Below are 22598 nucleotides of genomic sequence, written 5' to 3' on the forward strand. Positions count from 1 at the left end.
GAAACAGTTGGCAGGGACTGAATTACCTGAAACAAGCATTTTTTTTTTCCTACTTTTCCTCCCATTCCATCCCTAAAGAACACACGATGACTGATGTATTTGCTTTGCTCCTTGGCAGCCCCTGACTGTTCTAGTGGGGCTCTGTGACTCTCAGATTAGACAGAATAAGCCAAGCAGGGCCCTAGAGGCTAGAATAGATGTGATCCTAACCCTTCTGGGCTGCACACTTGGATTCTTCCCCAAATTAAGGCAAGGGAAGGGGTGAAGGAGACTGCGAGCTCGAGAACACAGATGCTGCTATCTCCACCCAGGCCCTAGGGTGGGGCTCGCTGTGGTCTGAGCAGCCTGAGACACTGAGCTCAGAGTTTCCACTGCAGCTGGCAACAGCTGGATCGTGCTGCTTCCTCCGTGGAAGGAGCCCCTCCAAGAGAGAACCAGGAGTTCCAGTTCCAGACTCCACGCCTCTCTTTCCTGCCCACCAGGGCTTAGGATCCAGAAACTCGTACTTCCCCTACAACCTAGAGAGATAGCTGGGACAAAGGCAGGAAGTCCTTCTATGCATAGGAAACACCATTCACAGAGAAGTTTACCTCCCAGCTCACATGCCTGTGAGGGTTCCACCCACCTGCTCTTCTCAGCTTCCCTTTCGTCATAACTCACCTAGCACCTATTTTTTCTCTGCCACACTCCTAATTATGGTCCCCCCTTGGGCTCCTTACTCCCATCCTATATGCCAACCCTGATTATTCTCATCCCTCAGACACAATAGAAGGTAAGGCAACTATTGGTAAGGACAAAATGAAAGCCTAAAAGTATAGTGAAGTAGAATTGAGCATTTCCTCTGTCTTGTGGAGTCACAGAATTGATTTTTGTAGCACACTATATTTAGTCCAAGAAACAAAGGGTAGAGAAATCAAGGAATTAGACTGATATAGTATTCTTTTCCTTCATGTGCTAAGTCACTTTAGTCGTGTCTGACTCTTTGAGACCCCATGGACTGTAGCCTGCCAGGCTCCTCTGTCCACAGGGATTCTCCAGGCAAGAAGACTGGAGTGGGTTGCCATGCCCTCCTCCAGGGGATCTTCCCAACTCAGGGATCAAACCCATGTCTCTTATGTCTCCTGAAAACATTCTGGCCAATTCCTATTCTCTCAAAAAATTACTAGTCCTAGACTAACTCCCCTAAGTTCATTTAAATACCTTTCCAACAAGGTAAGCCAAGGTAAAGGATCCAGTGTTATACACATATCCAGCCTTTAGAGACTGATTCTGTGCAGCCTGGTGCAAACAGAATTCCAAAACCATGACTTCAGAAGACTAAGCGATTTACAGAGTACCTCTGGGGCCTCATACATTCTGGGGGAAGGATGTTCAGCCTCTCCAGGATTTGGGACAGCTGGCACATGCATATACTGTTAAGGGAGTTTGTGTCAGTTTGACCACTTCAGAAAATTGTTTACTAGTATCTACAAAAGCTGAACAAATGTATATCCTATGATTTAGCAACTTGACTCCTAGGTCTATAACCAACATAAATGTATACACACATGCAACAAAAGTCTTGCACAAATTCACAGCAGCACTATTCATATCTATAACAGTAACATACTAGAAACCAACCCAACATCCAGCAACAGTAGAACAAGTAAATAAACTGTGCTATATTCCTATGATGGAATTCTAGAAAGCAAGAAGAATGAACAAAGTTTTGCTACAAGCAACAATGTGGATGCATTTCACAAACAACACTGAGAAAAAGAAACTAGACATAAAATGGTATGTGCTATATCATTATATTTATATGAAGTTCAAACAAGCCACATTAATCGTTTAGAGGTCAAACAGTAGATACCTTTGAGGGTAGGAGAGAGATTGTCATAGGGAGTTGGGCTTCTGAAGAGCTGATAATGTTCCACTGATCTGTGTTGCAAGGGACTCTTACAAGGATGGGTTCACCTTATGAAAATTCACTGTTCTATAAGCACTTATGATTTGTATACTTTTCTGTATGCTTGTTATATTTCAACAGTTTTAAACAATGGTAAATTTAGGGACTTCCCTGGTGGCCCAGAGGTTAAAAATCCACCTTCCAATGCAAGCGACATGGCTTTGATCCCTAGTAAGGGGACTAAGATCCCACCTGCCTCACAGCAACTAAGCCTGAGTGCTGCAACCACTGAGCCCACAAGCCACAACTGGAGAACCCGTGCTGCAACTAAAGACCCCGTGTGCCGCAATGAAGATCCTGCTTGCCGCAACCAAGACCTGGCACACCCAAATAAATAAACTTGATTTCTCCTTCCCTGTTAGAACTCCCATCCTACCAGCCTCTAATCACTCCCCCACATAAATGATCTGAAACACATATTTTTCTGCTACATAGAATTGAGCTAGCATCTCTGCATTCTTGCAAGTTTTCCAGCTTTCCTAACTGGGCTAATTCCATGGTAGTTATCTCTACCTCATGACTCAAGTCTATGCAAAAGAACCCCAAAGATCTTTAGGGGTAAGTACCAGGGGGTGACAACTCTTTCTTCATATTCTTCTTTATCCACTAGTTTGAGGGCCCCTCTGGGTCCCTGGAAATAGCTCTAGCAGCAGAAACTCTCCTAAGAGCATAATTCAATTTAGTCCCACTTTCTTCTATCCTCACTGCCAACTCTATCTTCTGATCGATATCTTTAGAGATATTGAGCATTTCTATTCAAGATGTAAGGATAGAAATCTTTCCACTAATACCATCAGTTCTGGATACAGCTGCAAACAAACTTATATACTAACTAGGCTTTCCAGGTCAGCCTGATCTGGCTTTCGTCAGAGAAACCCATGAAAGTTTTATATATTGGCAGTACACAGAATTTCTTTAGGGGGGGTTGCTGAGAAACCTTGTGACTATAGGGGTAGAAGCAAAATAATACTGCATTTCAGGATAAGAGTATCTGGTAAGAAGCCAGCATCACCAAATCTGTACCGTCCCTGGAAACCGATCCACACGTGCCCCAACTTACGACTGACACAGCTTCACTAGGTCCTGGTCAGTAGTGCTTGGCTGCAATCCCCGGATGTAGAGGTTGGTCTTACTCAGCTGGTCATTTGCAGTGCTCCCACTGCTGCTGTTAGGGGTACTGCTGCTTGGACTAGGTGGTGCCATTTGCTGAGACAATGACACATATGGCTGCAGGGAGACACGAAGAGCAAAAGGTCAGAAAAATCATACACTTAGATGCTCAGGAGTGAGGAAGATCTTGGCCCCCTGGAAAGAATGATTCCAAACCCGAACAGCAATGAAGTCATAGAAGAGCTTAAAAAAAATGAAAAAAAAAACCTAAAGGAATTCTTCTCTGAATAAGGAAATATTTAACTGTCCTTTCATGGAAAATGAGAGGTCAAAATATGTTTGCTAAAGGTTTAGAAAAAAAGATACTTTGTGATAGAGAAGTGTTCTTATTATATAGATGCTGGAAATACAATTGATGTATGCCTCTTAAGTAAACTGTGTAATGAGACAAGATTAATAAAAATCTAAGTTCTATTCAAAAATGACAGAAAGGAACTAGCAATTTATCAAATCAAGAAGGTATAGAAACGCTGAACCACAAATTATTCATAAAACTATAGACTATGAAAACTGCAAAATACTTGCAACAGTTCGAAAATTATTATACACTTCGACAAGTAAAATGAAATACTAATTATCATGCCAGGTAGTAAAAAATGAAATTTTTTACTCTGCTAATCGAGGTTTAGTCATAAGTTCTTTACAACCATATTTTAAAGGTTTAAATATGAATGAATACTAGATGAAGTATGGGTAAGGAAATCCGGGATTTGGGATGAAACATCTGTAATCTTTCACTATTGATACCAGGACACGCAACCAGACTCTGCTACACTTTGGGGGTCCTTCTGTTAGAGAAAAACTACCAGGTTGACTGGAACATGGATTCATTCTTTCCAGGCATATTTTATATCCTTATGCTCTAATAAAGCTTCTAGTGTATACAAATATATGGTTCATAATACTCTAAACCTGCATTTGTTACTAAGTCATGTCCGACTCTTTTGCAATCCTATGGACTGTAGCCCGCCAGACTTCTCTGTCCATAGGATTTTCCGGGCAAGAATACTGGAATGGGTTGCCATTTCCTTTTCCAGGGGACCTTCCCAACCCCAGGGACCAAACCCTAGTCTCCTGCATTGCAGGCAGATTCTTTACTGTTGAGCCACTGAGGAAGCCCCCAGATTTGCATAACTACCTATAACGTGGTACACTTTACTATATCATACTCAAATTCCAGTTCTCCCTTGGCTTAAAGCACTTTACAGTACAAATCTATTTGGAATTACTTCCCTATAAAATGCCCGTTTCATCTCCAGGGTTTCCCCTACCTGCTTTTCTTTGGTGGTGGTGGTAGTAAGGGACTGGGGTGGTAACAGAAGAAAAAGAGATATATAAATATCAAAGAAGGGAAACCTTCCCCCAATAATCTTAATGTAAAATGTGCCTCTTATATTTCATGCCTCTGACCTTTAGAAATCTCTTAACATAAAAATCTTTGCTCGGGCTAAATATGTTGAAGCAAGTATTTCCCTATTTCTGTCCTTAAAAAATGTGCAAATACACATTTGTATCCACTTGCAAATACACTGTTCACTCCTTAGCTCCATACTACAGTGAAGAAGAAACTCAATACCACATTCTGGAATGGCCCAAAGACTCATGACCTACTGTAGCTCCTGATATACCCTATCTATTTCCTATCCCTGTCCCCCTCTCTTTGCCAGCACTTATACTAGGATTTTCCATACAAAACAATCCACACGCTGGTGGAATATGAATTAGTATTCCTCTGTGGTGGCAGTGACAGTCAACAAGTGCAGGGCAAGGCATGTGTATTTTTTAAGCAACTTTCAGACAACAAGACAAAAATAGGGCAAATAAACCTAAAAGTCATACATCCAGTGCTAGAAATGGCAGTACTAAGAATGATATTGAAATCGCCAGTGAATTAGTAGATATGTAATAATAATCAAATACTACTGGTCAAGACCTCCCCCATTGTCACTACTATGGTAAGTGCACCGTCTGATTTAGAGGCAAGAGGATTATTACTTACATTCTAATCATGACCGCTTCTGAGTTCAGAATAAGAAGATCACTGCTAGAGGTTATTCGCTAAGACATGCCTTTCCTCATCTCTAACGAACTGCCATTATTGATTCTTAGCTGACAAAGCCAAGATGCTTCTTCTAAATATAAGATTCTAGGGAACTCCCTGGAGGTCTAGTGGTTAGGACTCGGTGCTTTTACTGCTGGGGCTGGGTTCAATCTCTGGTTGGGGAACTAAGATCCTGCAAGCTGACGGTGTGTAGCACCCTCACGCCCCAGCAATCAACCAGTATGAGAGTCTAGGCCTGGGGATAACGATGGTGCCGGCAGTAACAGTGACAGCAGAAACAACTCTACTAGCATCGTATCAGGTGCCAAGCACAACCACGTGAGACCACTCATCTCAATCAGAGTTCATCTATCCCCTTTCCCAACGTGAGAGAATATTCCTAAGAGGAAGTATTAGTGATGCTAGGACTGTACAAAGAAGAACACAAGGGTTATTGAGGAAAGAAAGAAATCAAAAACAAGTTACTGGTTTGCTACCATGGTTATAATCTTGGTTTTAACAGTAAAGTCTTAGCCATAATCTAAAAATATGACTTAGTCATTAATAAAAAAGGCCAGAAAAACACCCAGAAAAAAAATGTAGTTCAGAAAAAAAAATTTTTTTTCTCTCTTGCTGTTCCCAAATAGCTTCTGAAACTGCTATGCAGGTTTGGCTCCAAAGAGAAAAAACAGAAAAATACTCTTTTCAAGAGAATTTAAGAAATAAAGTTAAGCAAGCCTCTAAGTAAAGCTTATTTGGCTACCCAAAAGAAACTATTTGGAGACAGAATACTAACTAAAGTAAACTAATGATCCATGTTTACCTATATATGTAAAAGAGAAAAGGGTAATACATATGAGAGTCCAGAGGACTGAGATATTTTTACTGGGGGTGGGAAGGGTAGGGTAGAATTGTCTTCCTTGTCTCCTCCTTGTCTGAAATAGTCCTCTGAGGGCACTGGTCCTCTGTCAGGGCCTAAGCTAGAAAATGAAGAGCAAGATTTGAACTCTTTAAAGCAAGGACCCTCACATTTGGCCTAGGATCTTAAGACACCTGGGATGGTATTAAGTTTGCCTTTAGAAATAAAGGATGTAGCAAAGAAATACATAAAGTTATTCCATAGAAGAGGGTAGGCATGAGCCATGTTATGAAGGAGATTTAATTCTGGAAGTGACTGGGAAACATTACCAGGTTTATTATAAGCTGAGTAATGACATGATAACATATACTTAAGAAAGCTAACACTGGCTGCATTATCCCAGCTGGTTCAGAGGGGTAGGAGACCAAAGGTAGTGAGACTAATTAGGAGATACTAGACATGAAGGGAGGTCAGGAAAAAAATAGAAGTTAAATTCAAACTTGCAGGGGTGGGCCCATGCGGCACGGGGCTGGAACCTGTGGGATATCCACGTGGCTTGAGCCACGGCTGACAGTGGCAGCACAACCCAGTCCCAGGCTCTCCTGCAGCAGTGCCTGCACGCCTGGCTGTAAGAGCGCCAGGCCGAGGGCGACATTGAGGCAAAGTGGGTGGAGGTTCAGAGAGGATTAGTGATCTAGTGTGGTTTTTCAAGGGAGCTGATAAAGAACTTCTTCCCAAAATGGTTAATACACTGTTAAACGTGAAATTAAGTGAAACAGAAAATGGCAAGCACGTCTCTGTATTGGATCTACCTGGCAACATTCTTATCATCCCTCAAGCCACCCTTGGCGGGAGAGTAAAAGGAAGAAGCATGCAGCATCACTGTAACTCTGGAAAAGAAGAGGGGTTAGAACTTTATTTCCAATTTGTGAATCTCTGTAAAAAAGAATTAGCTGCTAATAGCAAGTGTGCTGAAGCTGGGATTGTGGTGGAACACGGCACTTACGGCAATAGGCAGGTGTTAAAGCTCAACACCAACGGACCGTACACACACCTAATTGAGTTTTGAAAGTGTCTACAGTCTACTTAGATTCCCTAGCCCCTTCTTCTTGAGTACACTAATCTGAAGCATTTTTAGGTAAGAAAATCTTGGGTCCCATCCATAACTCTGCAGCCTCCTAACTGGATGATCTTGCCAGTCACCTAAACTCTGGATCTCAGTCACCTTCCATCCCACTTTCCTCTCTACACTGACACTCAAAAATTTGAAAAATGTATTCTCTTCATTTTATGGTCACTGATAAGAACATGGAAATGTTCCTAGAGAGCTGTATCTAAGCATTTTGCAATGAATCATTTTGTACAATCAAGAAAAATATATTTCTTATGCCCTCCAATGTATGTAGTATGTAATAAAAATAACTATTTGTCTTAAAACTAGGTAAAACCTAGCACAAACCAATTATAATTTTGTAAAATTTGTTTTAATATTTCAGATTTCCGTATTTTGAATGAAAGAATATGCAATTTACTATTCCTTCTAATACTATCTATGAAAATGTAATGCAGAAATATTATTGTGCATTTTAATATTACTTTCCAAGGATATTCAAGTGCTTTCAATTATTTTAAGAATCTTTAGTTGATACAGGAACAGGGAATGGGGGGCTAAAAGTTGTTTTTGTTTAATATTCTGGGTTAATATTCTGTTTCTCAGTTTTTTATCAACAGTGTATGTCACATTGTCTGTCTTTGGTTTTTAAAAGTTACTGTTTCATTAAATTAGTGTTCATAAATTTTTTAGGAAGTTCCTTTCTTGTTGATTTAGACTGCTATATAATAGGAATAAAAAGGGAAGCTCTCTACTGGAATTACTTGGAAAAAAAAATTCAAACTTGCAGAATTTGAAGTGATCTGCTTGATGCATATATGTGAATGCTTTTAGAACAAATACTGGTTAATTTTATTCATTTAATAAACAAATAACTTAGAAATACTATGCAGGAAAGGCCTGAAAAACATAGTAGTTAAGTGTTGGAGAGCCTTAAAATTTGATTTCTTAGCTAAAAGTGAACACAGCGCCTTAGAAATTAGGCTTACAGAGTAGGTATTAGCGCTTTTAGAAAGTTCTAATATTGCACTAATTCCTGGGAAATGGAATAAATTCAGTTGTGATCCCTACAGATGGGAGGCAATCTCAGGGCAAGGACTTTATGGCTTTGGATCTTCCAGTGAAATTCAGATGCCTATGGGCAAAGGATTACTGCTGCTCCTGCTGCTAAGTTGCATCAGTTGTGTCCAACTCTGTGTGACTCCATAGACGGCAGCCCACCAGGCTCCTCCGTCCCTGCGATTCTCCAGGCAAGAACACTGGAGTGGGTTGCCATTTCCTTCTCCACTGCATGAAAGTGAAAAGTGAGAGTGAAGTTGCTCAGTCGTGTCCAACTCTTGGCAACCCCATGGACTGCAGCCTACCAGGCTCCTCCGCCCGTGGGATTTTCCAGGCAAGAGTACTGGAGTGGGTCACCAGTGCCTTCTCCGATGGGCAACGGGTTACCAAGGCAAAATAGAAAACACTGGCTGGACTGCAAAGGTGAACTGACTGAATGCAAATGCCAGAGAACAGCAAATTTTAGGTTGGCTGGAGACTAGAATCTCTCAGTAAAAGGTGTGCAGGAACACCAGCATGAGGAGGACTTGGCTGTTTCCAAGAAAGACCACTCCCGTGGCAGAGCGAACAGCCACACACGAGAGCTGAAAGAAGGCACAGAAGGTAGGACAAATGAGCTAATGAATATAAGGTACTTAACACGGGGCTTGGCATACAGCAGGCACAAACTGTCAGTTATAGTTATTCTTTTAAAAGTTGGAATCGTTTAAAAAAATGAAGTTGTTCTATAATTAAAGGATAAAATCCTTCCTTTCAGAATATAGATAACTCACCCAAATTGAGCTATTATCTGTCTTCACAGACTTGATGCTTCCCCTAGCAGTTCTTAAGGATCCAGGAAAAACTTGGAGAGATGTTTTCATGGAAAGCGCATGACGAGATATGAGGTTAGGAGGAAGGCAGCGAGTGGTCCTAACCATCTTGAGAACTACCTCTCTCTGACCACCTGGATAGTTACTTGCTGCTAATTCGCTTCAGTTGTGTCCGACTCTGTGCGACCCCATAGACGGCAGCCCACCAGGCTCCCCCGTCCCTGGGATTCTCCAGGCAAGAACACTGGAGTGGGTTGCCATTTCCTTCTCCAATGCATGAAAGTGAAAAGTGAAAGTGAAGTCGCTCAGTCGTGTCCGACTCAGAGCGACCCCATGGACTGCAGCCTACCAGGCTCCTCCGTCCATGGGATTTTCCAGGCAAGAGTACTGGAGTGGGGTGCCATTGCCTTCTCCCGATAGTTACTTAGGTCTAGATTATAAAACAATTCCTTCTGTTTTGTTCTTCTTTTACTGTCTAAGGCTGAGACCTTTAAGATAAAATATTGAAGAGACTTTAATTTCTTAAAGACTGGTGGGATTAAAGATTGGTGGGGTGGTATCTAAAGAATGATTAGAGAACTATGTTGTAAAAATATCCTGTAAGAATCTCTGGGGCATGATAACCTGGGGAAGGGCTTATAGCATGGGGATAAAGAAATATATAACTCCTTCATCTTCATCCAGAAAAAGAAAAAGCAAACTCCCCTCTTCCTGTAGCAGGAACTTTATGTTTCCTGTCTTGCTGAGTTACAGGAAACGAGGAGACAAGAGTGCGTTCTTCCTTCTGCTCTCTTGCAAGAGATCACAATGGTAACAGAGATTCCAAGCCTACTTCCCAATCACTAAGTTTTCATCAGATCTTTAAGAGAATAATCCACTCAGATGAGTTACTTGCTAATTAAAATCTAATGCAAGTAAAACACTGTCTTTATTCTGAAAATAAGGTTCTCAGATCAACTGTTCACTTTGCCTGGTTTAAGAAAATTCACAAACCCTGTATCCATTCATTTGCTATCAAAGTTATCCCTATCCTGAGCCCTTAACTTTATTATCACCAGAGCCGGAGAAAACTCCACCCCATGTCTAGTGCCCAGTTAAGTTCCTGGCACAGAATATAAGCATGGATATTTACTAAAAGGAGTAAAACAAATTTAGGGGGTTTGCTAACTGTGTATCATCTTAACAAACCCCTAAGAAAGTCTCAGATACATAATCCAGTGGCCTGACATTGAAATTCCTATTACAATATGGATATTGATGATCCACAAGACAAGTTTCTGGAGCCAGTGGTCTCTGGGACATAAAACACATCTGATCATTTTATCTAAAAATACATTATTTCCTGAGTTCTCTCATGTCTCCTAATAAAGTCCACTTTCCCTGCAAAGTATCAATCCTTTTAATATTCACTTATGAGGCCCTTTGCATTATTTGAATCATTCAATAAATATATGAATGCCGAATATGTGTAAGCTCTGCTTGATGCAGTGGGGACTCATAGGTGAATAAGTGTATAAGTGAAATATTTCATAATAAATTTAAATACATACCCATAAGAAGCCACTGGGATTCCCTGGTGGCTCAGAGGGTAAAGGGGCTGCCTACAATGCAGGAGACCTGAGTTCGATCCCTGGGTCGGGAAGATCCCCTGGAGAAGAAAATGGCAACCCACTCCAGTATTCTTACCTGGAAAATCCCATGGACGGAGGAGCCTGGAAGGCTACAGTCCATAGGGTCACAAAGAGTCGGAGACAAGTGAGTGACTTCACTTTCACAAGAAGCCATTAAGTAATTCACAAACCAGAGCATACAACCTAGATAACCAGCAGAACAAAATGTGTGTGCTTTTTATGGGGATCCAAGCAAAATGGTATGAGAACGTGAAAGAAGAAACAATTCCTGAGGGAAAAGTTTCTCAAAGAAAATGTTTTGGGTTTTACCTTGAAAAATGAGTAGGATGGTAAACTTTTAGAAGGGAGCCATAGGGAAAATCAAACCAAAATCATAATGAGATACAACTTCATATCCACTAGAATGGCTATAATAAAAAGATTATGGCTTTAATCAAAAGTAACTTTGATGGCTACAATAAAAAATAACAAGTGTTGGTGAGGCTGTGAAGAAACTGGAACCCTCGAACACTACTGCTGGGGATGTAAAAGGATGCAGCTGCTCTGGAAGACAGTTTGGCAGCTCCTAAAATAATTAAACACAGAGTTATCACATGACTCATCAATTCCATCCCTACGTATGTACCCAAGAGAACTGAAAACATGTGTTCACACAAAACCCATACAAGAATTTCATAGCAACATTACCATAGCCCAAAGTGGACACAAATGTCCATCAACTGATAAATGGATGAATAAAATGTGGTACATCCACATATGAGCCTATTAGTCATTAAGAAGGAAAGAAATACAGATACATGATATGATGTGAACCTTGAAAACATGCTAAGTGAAAGAAGGCAATCACAAAGTACCACCAATTATATGATTCCATTTATATGAAGTGTGTAGAACAGGCATGTCTTTAGAAACAGAAAGTAGATGAGTGATTACCTATGGCTAGGAGAGGGGGATAATGAAAGAATTGGGAAGTGATGGCTGTGTGAGTGAGGTTTCTTTGGGGGGTTGGTACCGAAAACGCCCTAAAAGTATGGTAATGGATGCATGATTCTGCAAATATACAAAAAGCCACTGAATTGTACCATTTAAATGGGTGAATTGTACACCATGGGAATTATATCTCAATAAAGCTGTTATAAAAATTTCATAGAGGGACTTCCCCAGCGGTCCAGTGGTTAAGAATCTGCCTGCCAACGCAGGGGACATGAGTTTGATCCCCTGTCTGGTAAGATCCCACATGCCTCGAAGCAGCTAAGCCTGTGCACTTGAGCCTGCACTCTAGAGTCCAGGAGCCACAACTACTGAAAGCCCATGCTCAAGAGAGAAGCCACTGCAACGAGAAGCCCGTGCACTGCAACTGGAGACCAGCCCCTACTCACCACAACTAGAGAAAGCCCGTGTACAGCAACAAAGTTCCAGCACAGTCAAATAAAGAAGTGAATAATTTAAAAAAAATTTTTTTCATAGAGATGGGTGGAGAGAAGAGGATGTTCCAACCACTGAAAACATCTTACAGGCTACCATGACCTAGCACAGGAGTCAGCCTAAGTTGGCATCACCCTACTTCATTTATAGGTAGAGAAGTTTTAAAATTAACATACTTTATTGAAATTCAAGTAGAAATATGAATTAGACATTACATCATATCAGAACAAAAAAGGAGGATTTTCAATAATCCTTCCTTCTGGAAAAAAAGAAAACAGTAACATTAAAAACAAAACAAGGGGCTTCCCTGGTGGCTCAGTGGTAAAGAATCCACTTGACAATGCAGGAGACACAGGTTTGATCCCTGATCCAGGAGGACTCCAAATGCCGAGAAGCAACTAAGGCTTTGCACCACAACTATTGAGCCTGTGCTCCAGAGCCCAGGAGCCGCAACTACTGAAGCTACATGCTGCAACTAATGAAGCCCACTGGCCCTAGAGACCGTGCCTGTGCTCTGCAACAAGAAAGGCCAAACAATGAGAAGTCCATGCAAAACACCTAGAGAGTAGCCCCTGTTCACCACATTGAGAGAAAGCCCTTGCAGCAATGAAGAACCAGCACAGCCAAAAATGAATAAATAAAATTATCAAAAAACAATAACAACAGAAAACTTGCTCTGTAACATGCAGAGCCTAAGCCAGAGAACCCACACCACAGATCTGCCCAACATACCTGGTCTTAAAACCTGACTCTCAGCACTTCCACTACTTCCTCTCAGCTCAAGTAAACCTGATACCACCTCCAGCTTCTCATCTCCTCCCCACTTCTATTTCACAGCTCTTACTGCTATAACAGTAATCTGTTTTCCACATTCCTTTAATGCCAGGGGGAGTTACTCACATTCATACCAGGTGATACTCAAACGAGGTCTTAGGTATAAAATCAACATTTTTAAACCCTAAGTCAAAATAACTAAAGAATCCTCAGTTAGTAAAACAATCAAACTTATTGCCCAGGAATCCATCCATTCGCCCTTCCAGATCTGCTTGCCACTCCTGTCCACCTTGCTTTGTGGCTTGGAAGCTGACCATAAAGAGTGTATGAACAGGCTCCCTTGTCCTCCAGGTTCCAGTTGGGTTTGGTGAACCAGATACACACCAGCTGGATATCAAAGGGCAGGAGGAGAATGAGATCAGAATATTTCTTTTCCTAGCTCCTTCCCCTGCCAGAATACCATGATTTGACTGCATACTGCTACTGGGGCCCAAAGTTCTCTCCATACAACTACTCTTAGATTCTGGCAATCTCCCTCAGTTCTTTCCCCCTTTAGATCTAGAGTAACGTAGGTTCTGTAATTGCTGGCCATAGGGTACTCTGCTTGCTCTCACTGGTTTCCCTAAGTCTCTTTGTAAATAGTCCCTTTATTACATCTTTCTCAAATTACTCTGCTTGGGTATGCCATCTGTTTTCTTTTGGGGCCCTGAATGATGAACAAACCATTCTACCTTAAAGACTCAGATGCAAGGAGATACGTACCAGAAACTCTTGAGAAACCCTGCTTTCTTCAAGACTGGAAAAAGAACCTCCTTACTCCTCTAGGCACAGTTTGATGCAGAACTTTGTACTATATCTTTTGTCTAACAACTAAACAGTATCTTAAGTCCTGTAACATTTATGATTTCATTTGATCTTCCCAACAACTCTGTGAAGTAGAGCAGAGAATATGTTATTGGTTTCCTTCTAAAACTTAGAAACTGAGTCTTAATTTTATTTCAACATTCCCTTTGGTATGTCACTTCACTTTTTATTAAGCAGAACCAAGTAATGGAAACCCTAAGACTGACAGTATCCAAACCAGAGCAGAGAGCTGAGTAAAACAGTTCTTTATATGACCCTACATCCTCTCATCTCCCTTCTGGGAAGAGGACAGTTCTAAGTTCCCTGGGAATAGGTAATGTCGAGTCCAAAGTAGAACATTTAAGAAACAAAGGCTTTTGAACCGTGAACCAAATAAGTTAAGAGTAAAATCTACATAAGACTGGTGCTTACATAGACTGACCAGAGCAAGAGCCCTCAACTGAAATATGTGGGCAGTTCTACAGGGGGCACAGCCCTTTAAGGCAGCAAAAGCCCATGCCTGCATCCCAAGGAATAACCAACTATGCCATCGGTGTGTGGGTACATGTCAGTGTGGCAACATCTCATATGTACCAGGAAACATAGACATAGTTTCATTTCCAGGACAGGAAAAGGAGCTTTGAAGGTTAAGCAGTTTAAGTCTGAACATGACAACCAATTGCTTAGGCAGAACTTGGGTGGGACACAACTGAGACCCCATGGAGTGTGACTCTGCCTAACAAAACTCCTCCACTATTCAGCCTAGCTGGTGGATCAGCTGTGTTCAGGAGGAGATATGGCTAAAGAAGGAACTGCAAAGTGAAAAAGGGTAACAGCATCACTGACTCTTCAGAGCTTGCAGAGGTGTATGTGCCTCTCTTCCACAAACGGTTGCCTTAGACAGAGAAAAGATGAAGGAAACGATAATGTCTGTCTAGCGTTTATTTTGCCCTACCTTGTCTTTTACCCAATTTCATTTTGGTCAGATATACAGAGATCACAAACCCTTAGAAGTTAGGAAACACCAGCATCCTCTTCTTCACCCTTACACTACCCACAGAAAGAATACTTAGATTGGTAGATTAGAGGTCTGGTTTCATCAAGGCCTAAAATCTCAAAGTCATGAAAATATTCTGTCCCTGTGATCATTAGAGAAATATTTTTGTTTCACCAAACAATAAATACTGGCAACACTACACATTTGAAGGAAGTAGCCTAGCCCAAGAATATGAAAGGTATATGTGCCTAGTCTATCTTCAGATCAAAATAAAATGTATATAGGCAACCACCTAGCCTTACATTAACTATATCAAGTTTAATCTTTATCTAGGCTTATTTTTACAAATCACAAAGGACTTTGGAAATAATTTTTCAAAGTTTGATATAATATACATAGAAATATCTCTATAAAGATACACAAGAAGCAGTTAATAATGATGACCACCAGAAAGACAAACTAGGTATATGGAGGATGGACTGAAAACAGACTTTTTCTTTGTTTCCTTTATACTCGTTTGAACCTTTTATATTTTATACCAAGTCCATACATCTATTATCTATTTAATAACAAACAAAAGTCTCTTAAGGTCTGACATGTTTTTCTTAAAAACTAGGATAGAATGTTAAAACACTTGAGTCCATACAGCCTGACTCCTGGACCCACGCTCTCATAGCTCCTAACATACCCTGAATCTCAAAAAAGACAGTGATCTGAGTAGAACTAGTCCTTAGGGAAGTATTAACCTAGTTTATCCAACTCATGGTTTAAACCACAATTGGGAATGGGGCAGAAGTTGGAGGTAAGGGGTGGAAGTGAAGACTGGTTGCCAAAGTAAGAACTGAAAACCAAAAGCCAATTATAAACAAAGGGATGAGGTCTCCAAAAGAGAAACAGAAAGTTCTGTAAGTTCTATCTAGTTCCTGGATAGTAATGTGGAGGTTCTGTAAGAATTTTTGCAAGATCTAGTACCCATACCCACATAAAGACATTATTTACAGAATAGCCACAGTATGCTTAATCCATAAACAATATAGAAAAAGGGGAAATCCCTATTCTTTTAGGCTGATTTACTAAAACAAAACAGCTATTTTCCTCTCTCCTTATTACAAAATAGTTTTGATAAAACTTACAGAGCAGAATCTCAGGTTCCTGCTTACTTTTGGTATCTTTTAGAGGTGAAACTGAAAGAAAATTTAGAACAAGAATAACAGACTTAGAGTTTAGAGGCAACCCTCTACTGCCCCTCACTTCTTCCCTTTTTCTAGTCTCCATCCTTTCTCTTACTCCTCTCCATTCTTCTTCCATTTTTTCCCTTCCTCTCTATCTTAGCTTAGGCGTACTCCTGACAGTTGCATTCAGTGGTGTCCTTAATTAACAACTAGCTGGTTGTTAATACAATATCAGCATTCCTCTTCTTCACCCTTGTACCACCCACAATCCCACTACTAGGCATATACCCTGAGGAAGTCAACACTGAAAAAAGACACAAGTACCCCAATGTTCACTGCAACACTATTTACAATAGCTAGGACATGGAAGCAACCTAGATGTCTATCTATAGATGAATAGATAAAGAAGGTGTTGTGTATACGTACAATGGAATATTACTCAGCCATAAAAAGGAATGCATTTGAGTCAGTTCTTATGAAGTGGATGAAACTAGACCCTATTTATACAGAGCGAAGTACATCAGAAAGAAAAACAATTATCATATACTAACACATATATGTGGAATCTAGAAAGATGGTACTGATGAAATAATTTGCAAGGGAGCAATGGAGACACAGACACAAAGAACAGACTTATGGACATGAGAGTGGGAGAGGGAGGGAGGAAAGAGTGTAAAGAGTATGGAGAGAGTAACATGGAAACATATATTACCATATGTAAAATAGATAGCCAATGGGAATTTGCTGTAAGACTCATGGAACTCAAACTGGGGCTCTGTAACAACCTAGATGGGAGGGAGGGAGGAGGGAAGAAGAGTCAAGAAAGAGGGGATATATGTATGCCTATGGTTGATTCATGCTGATGTTTGGCAGAAACCGACACCATACTGTAAAGCAATTATCCTTCAATTAAAAATGAATAAATTTTTTAAAAAATCATCAAAAAATCTACTAGATTAGGGATTTCCCTGGTAGTCCAGTGATTCAGAATCCCCCTTGCAATGCAGGGGACATGGTTCAATCCCTGGTTGGGGAACTAATAGTCCACATGCTGTAGGACAACCAAGCCTTTGAACCTAAAGACCGTGCTTTGGAACAAGAGAAGCAACCATAATGAGAAGCCTGCACGCTACAACAAAGTAGCCTCTGCTCCTCACAACTAGAGAAAGCCTGTGTGCAGCAATGAAGACCCAACAGAGCCAAAGTCAAACAAATACATAGTGTTTAAAAAATCTACTAGATTTAAGCACTGGTCTGGTATGTGAAAATGGAACTAAAATGAGGACTCTGATCATCACCCTCACTGGGAGAATCACTTACTGCCCACTCCACTGCTCCCTTCCATGTGAAGAGACAGACATCAGCACACCATCCCTGGTGGGAAGGCAGCTCTACTCTGGGGGTACAGTTGCCTGAAGGGAGCATGCGCTCAGCTTTGCTACCTTACACACTGGTGAGGTTTCACAGGGGTTGCCTCACAGGGGAAGACCATAGCTTTCTGTTTGGTTTGGTTTTGATCACTGCTTGCACCTAGGTGGAAAAATCTGCCTAATTCTGGCAGTATTAAAAAATTCACTGGCCCACAGATAGGGAGTACTGTCTTGAATATCAGTTTTATCAGTAATAAAGGTATTGGTTTTATTTCCATTTGTCAAACGTTTTTCTTATTTCTCAACTGGAGTGGAGAAGGATGCTTCAAACTGAAACCCTCAAACCCCACCAGTCTTTAAGGGTTAGGCAAATATTTGATGGCTGAAGTGGAGGCCAGGGTAAAATGTTAGCATGCCTAGCCATACCAGTCTACAAATTCTGTAAATGTAAAATAATGGTTTAGTATTAATTAAATTTGGGACAACAAAGAAAATAATTTTCACTTGTAATGTAAAATCTTTATGTTACAAATAAGAAAAAAATAAGATTCAGCTTTGATATAAGCACTCAATTATTTCACTATTCAATTAGCAATTGAGTAGGGAATGAATCAATGTTCACTAAATGTTTTTTCAAGAAGTGTATTTCTTGTCTATAGAGCCCATTAACTAGCAGAAAGTAGTTAAAACACAGGCTCAAAAATTAAAAGACTGAGGTTTAATTCTACTATTGCCATGTGTGAGCTGTGTGACTTTGGTAAGTTGCTTAAACTTACCTGAAAAACGCAGACAGTAACAGCAACTGTGTAATATGATTAGTGTGAGGATTAAAATACATACATACGAAGTGGGAAATGCCAAAGAATGTTCAAACTACTGCACAATTGCACTCATTTCACACGCTAGCAAGGTCATGCTCAAAATCCCTCAAGCTAGGCTTCAACAGTATGTGAACCAAGAACTTCCAGATGTACAAGCTGGATGTAGAAAAAGCAGAGGAACCAGAGATCAAATTGCCAACATCTGTTGGATCTTAGAGAAGGCAAGGGAATTCCAGAAAAACATCTACTTCTGCTTCATTGACTATGCTAAAGCCTTTGACTATGTGGATCACAACAAACTGTGGAAAATTCTTAAAAAGAAGGGAATATCAGACTACCTATCTGCCTCCTGAGAAACCTGTATGCAGGTCAAGAGGCAATACTTAGAACCAAACATGGAACAACAGACTGGTTCAAAATTGGGAAGAGAGTACGTCAAGGCTGTAAATTGTCACCCTGCTTATTCAAGTTATATGCAGAGTACATCATGCAAAATTCCAGGCTGGATAAAGCCAAGCTGGAATCAAGATTACTGGGATAAATATCAATAACCTCAGATATTGATATGAAGTGACACCTCAGATGACACCATTCTAATGGCAGAAAGCAAAGAGGAACTAAAGAGCCTCTTGATGAAAGTGAAAGAGGACAGTGGAAAAAGCTGGCTTAAAACTCAACATTCAAAAAACTAAGATCATGGCATCTGGTCCCATCACTTCATGGCAAATAGATGGAGAAAAAATGGAAACAGTGCCAGACTTCATTTTCTTGGGCTTCAAAATCACTGCGGACAGGGACTACAGCCATGAAATTAAAAGACACTTGCTCCTTGGAAGAAAAGCTGTGACAAACCTAGACAGTGTATTAAAAAGCAGAGACATCACTTTGCCAACAAAGGTCCGTCTAGTCAAAGCTATGGTTTTTCCAGTAGTCATGTATGGATACGAGAGTTGGACTATGAAGAAGGCTGAGTGCCAAAAAATTGATGCTTTCAAACTATGGTGTTAGAGAAGACTTTTGAGAATCTCTTGGACTGCAAGGAGATCAAACCAGTCAATCCTAAAGGAAATTGACCCCGAATATTCATTAGAAGGACTGATGGTGAAGCTGACACTCCAACACTTTGGCCACCTAATGCGAAGAGCCGACTCATTAGAAAAGACCCTGATGCTGGGAAAGATGGAAGGCAGGAGGAGAAGGGGACGATAGAGGATGAGATGGTTGGATGGCATAACCAACTCAATGGACATGAGTTTGAGCAAGCTCTGGGAGATGCTGAAGGACAGGGAAGCCTGGAGTGCTGCAGTCCATGGGGTTGGCAAAGAGGCACAACTGAGGGACTGAACAACAGAAGCTCTTATACTGCTTGAAATATGAAAGGAGCTCACATTCATTCGTTCAATGAATACTTAATGCCCACTTTAGAGTACCAGGCACTATGTCAGGTGCCAAGAACAAAACGCTGACTTAAAGATGATCTAGAGACAAAGATGTGAGATGGTCTTGGTCCTAACGGAATTCAGCATCTAGCAGAGATACAGCCATTAATCAAATAATTGCAAAGTAACTGTATAATTACCAAGTGTGATAAATGAGCTAGGGGAAAAAAAAGATCAGAAGGCTGTGACCTACTTTAGCTATTATAGTCGGAAAGGTGACATTTAAGTGAGACTTCAAGGATAAGCAGAAACCAGTCATTCAGAGAATGAAATAAAAGATCATTCCAGAAAGAGAAATGCGCAAAAGACACAAAGTGAGATTTTCAACTGAATCTGAAAGAATCAGAAGGCCAGTGACACTTGTGTATAGAAGGATGAAGGTGTAGGTACAAACTTTCAAGCTGTCTTGAAGTGTTTGGCTTTCATTCAACACTATAGACAGTGAATAATTTTATGTAAGAGAGAAGTTATAAGATCTGATCTAGGTTTTCAAAACACTACTCTGGCTACTACGGGAAGAATAAACAAGAGTAAGACAGGAGTTGAAGTGGCAAGCTCAATTAGGAGGTCACTGTGATAGTCCAAACCAGAGGCAATACAGCCTATAATTGGAGAGATGGCTATAAAGATGGACAGAAATGCAAAGATTTGAGACTTAGTTTACAGGTACAATCCAAGGTCTTACTTATATAATAAATTAGATGTGGGAAAGTATAGTATCTAGCTTGAGTAACTGGATGGATGGTGGTATCATTCACTACTACTATAGAGATGGGGGCAGAACCAATTTGAGGACTACAAAGCAATCGTTACATTTTGAATACATTAATTTTAATAACTTGTGAGACTTCTAGGAAAAAATGCCAATTAAGAAGTTGGATACACAGAGGAGAAGTCTGGTCTAGTAATTATCAGTAAACCTATTAGCATAGTAACAAGTGAAATTTAGGAAGAAGGTATATTTAGAGAGAGGGCAAGAAAGCCTAAAGAATAAAAATACTCAGAAACTGAGTAGGGTAATTGACAAGAAGGTCAAAAGAGAAGGAGGAAAGGGCAAGACTCAAGAAGGTGGTGTTACCAGAAGCAACAAAAGATAGCGATTCAAGAAATGGGGAATGGTCAACTCTAGCAATGCCACTAAGAGGTTATGTAAGATAAAAGACAGCAAACAAACAAAATACTAGTTGGATTTGGCAACTTAAAAGAACTACGGACTAGACCAAGTAGAAGAAAGAACCAGTGAGCCTAAAGAGAAATCATTTGAAATTATCCAGCCAGAAGGAAACAAAACAAAGCCAGAATGAAGAGGAATGAAGAAAGCCTATGGGACTTACAGGGCACATTAACAGAAACAATTCACATACCACTAGAGTTACAGAAGAAGAGACAGAGAAAGGGGTAGACAGCTTATTCAAAAAATAATGGCTGAGAACTTCTCAACTGTGGGGAGTGATGTGGACATCCAGGTTCATTAAGCTAAAAGCTCACTTCAAAATGTCAATCCAAAATGACCTTCTCCAAGATGTATTACAGTAAAACCATCCCACATGCCACAGAGCAACTAAGCCCATGCACCATAACTACTGAAAACTGCACACCCTAGAGCCCATGCTCCGCAACAAGAGAAGCCACTGCAATTAAAAGCCCACACACCACAACTAGAGTAACCTCCACTCGCTGCAACTAGAGAGAGCCCACGCGCAGCAACAGTGACCCACTGCAGTCAAAACAATAAACACATAAATAAAAAAACTTTTTTTTTAAGTCAGAAAAAAAACCATCTCTCATACAGGAGAGTCTCCATAAGGCTACAAGTCGATTTCTCATCAGAAATATTGCAGGCCAAGAGTGAATGGGATGATATATTCAAAATGCTGAAAGAAGAAAAAATGCAAAACAAGAAATACTTTACCCAACAAAGTTGTCCTTCAGAGGTGAAGGTGAAATAAAGACTTTCCCTAACAAAAGTTGAGAGTTCACCACCACTTAACCTGCCTTAACAAGAAATGCTGAAAAGAATTCTTCAATCTGAAAAAAAAGGATACTAACTAATAACATGAAAATACAACAACACATGATAAAGGTAAACATAGATTCAGAATACTCTAGTATCATAATATTAACCACTTAACTCTAGTATAAAAGTTAAAGGACAAAAGTATTAAAATACCTATAGCCACAATAATTTGTTAACGGATACACAATATAAAAAGGATGTTAACTGTGACATGAAAAACACAAAATGGGGGGGAGGTAAAAGGGTAGATTTTGTATGCAATCAAAGTTAAATTGTTATCAGCTTAAAAATAGATTGTCACACCTGTAACATGTTTCAGGTGAGCCTGAAGGTAACAACAAAACAAAAACCTATAATAGATATACATAAGATAAACAGAAGGGACTCAAAGTACATCATATCAGAAATCATCAATTTCAAAATAAGACAGTAAGAGAGGAGGAAAGGAAGAAAGGAACTACAAGATAGCCAGAAAACAATTAACAAGATGGCAATAACAAGTCCTCAGTGTGTGTTAGTCGCTCAGTCGTGTCCAACTGTTTGCAATCTCATGGACTGTAGCCCTCCAGGCTGCTCTATCCATGGGATTTCCCAGGTGAGTATACTGGAGTAGGTTGCCATAATAAGTCCTTACTGAGTTATAATTACTTTAAATGTAAACAGATTAAATTCTCTAGTCAAAAGGGAAGAGTGAAGTGTGGCTGAATGGATTAAAAAAAAGGACTAATGTTTATGTTGCCTACAAAGACTCACTTTGCTACAAGGACACACATAAGAACAAAATGAAGGGCTGGAAAAAGATATTCCATACAAATGGAAACCAAAATAAAGCAAGGATAACTACACTTATATCAGGAAAAAAAAAAAGTCAAAAACTGTAACAAGAGACAAAGAAAGTCATTATATGATTATAAGAGGGTCAATTCATCAAGAGGATATAATAATTCACAGCACTGGAAGGATTGATGCTGAAGCTGAAGCTTCAATACTCTGGCCACCTGATGCAAAGAACCGATCACTGGAAAAGATCTTGATGCTGGGAAAGATTGAAGGCAGGAGGAGAAGGGAACGACAGAGGATGAGAAGGTTGGGTGGCATCACTGACTCGA

At 40.2% G+C, this 22598-nt stretch overlaps 1 protein-coding gene and 1 pseudogene across 14 annotated transcripts in view; one reads left to right on the forward strand and one right to left on the reverse strand.

The window, feature by feature from the left end:
- The window catches only part of RBMS2 (RNA binding motif single stranded interacting protein 2), a 90687-nt gene that overhangs the window by 35550 nt on the left and 32539 nt on the right, over nucleotides 1-22598 (reverse strand). For all 14 annotated transcript variants that reach the window (XM_081483322.1, XM_081483320.1, XM_081483313.1 and 11 more), the window contains one exon: nucleotides 3009-3175. In XM_081483322.1, coding sequence (XP_081339448.1) covers nucleotides 3009-3175 — 167 coding nt within the window. The remainder of the gene's footprint in view (nucleotides 1-3008; nucleotides 3176-22598) is intronic.
- Nucleotides 6478-7087, forward strand: LOC145544574 (D-aminoacyl-tRNA deacylase 2 pseudogene; annotated as a pseudogene).

This window comes from Giraffa tippelskirchi, chromosome 4 (assembly GCF_054371585.1).
Source record: "Giraffa tippelskirchi isolate mGirTip1 chromosome 4, T2T-mGirTip1v1.2.pri, whole genome shotgun sequence".
Classification (NCBI taxonomy): domain Eukaryota; kingdom Metazoa; phylum Chordata; class Mammalia; order Artiodactyla; family Giraffidae; genus Giraffa; species Giraffa tippelskirchi.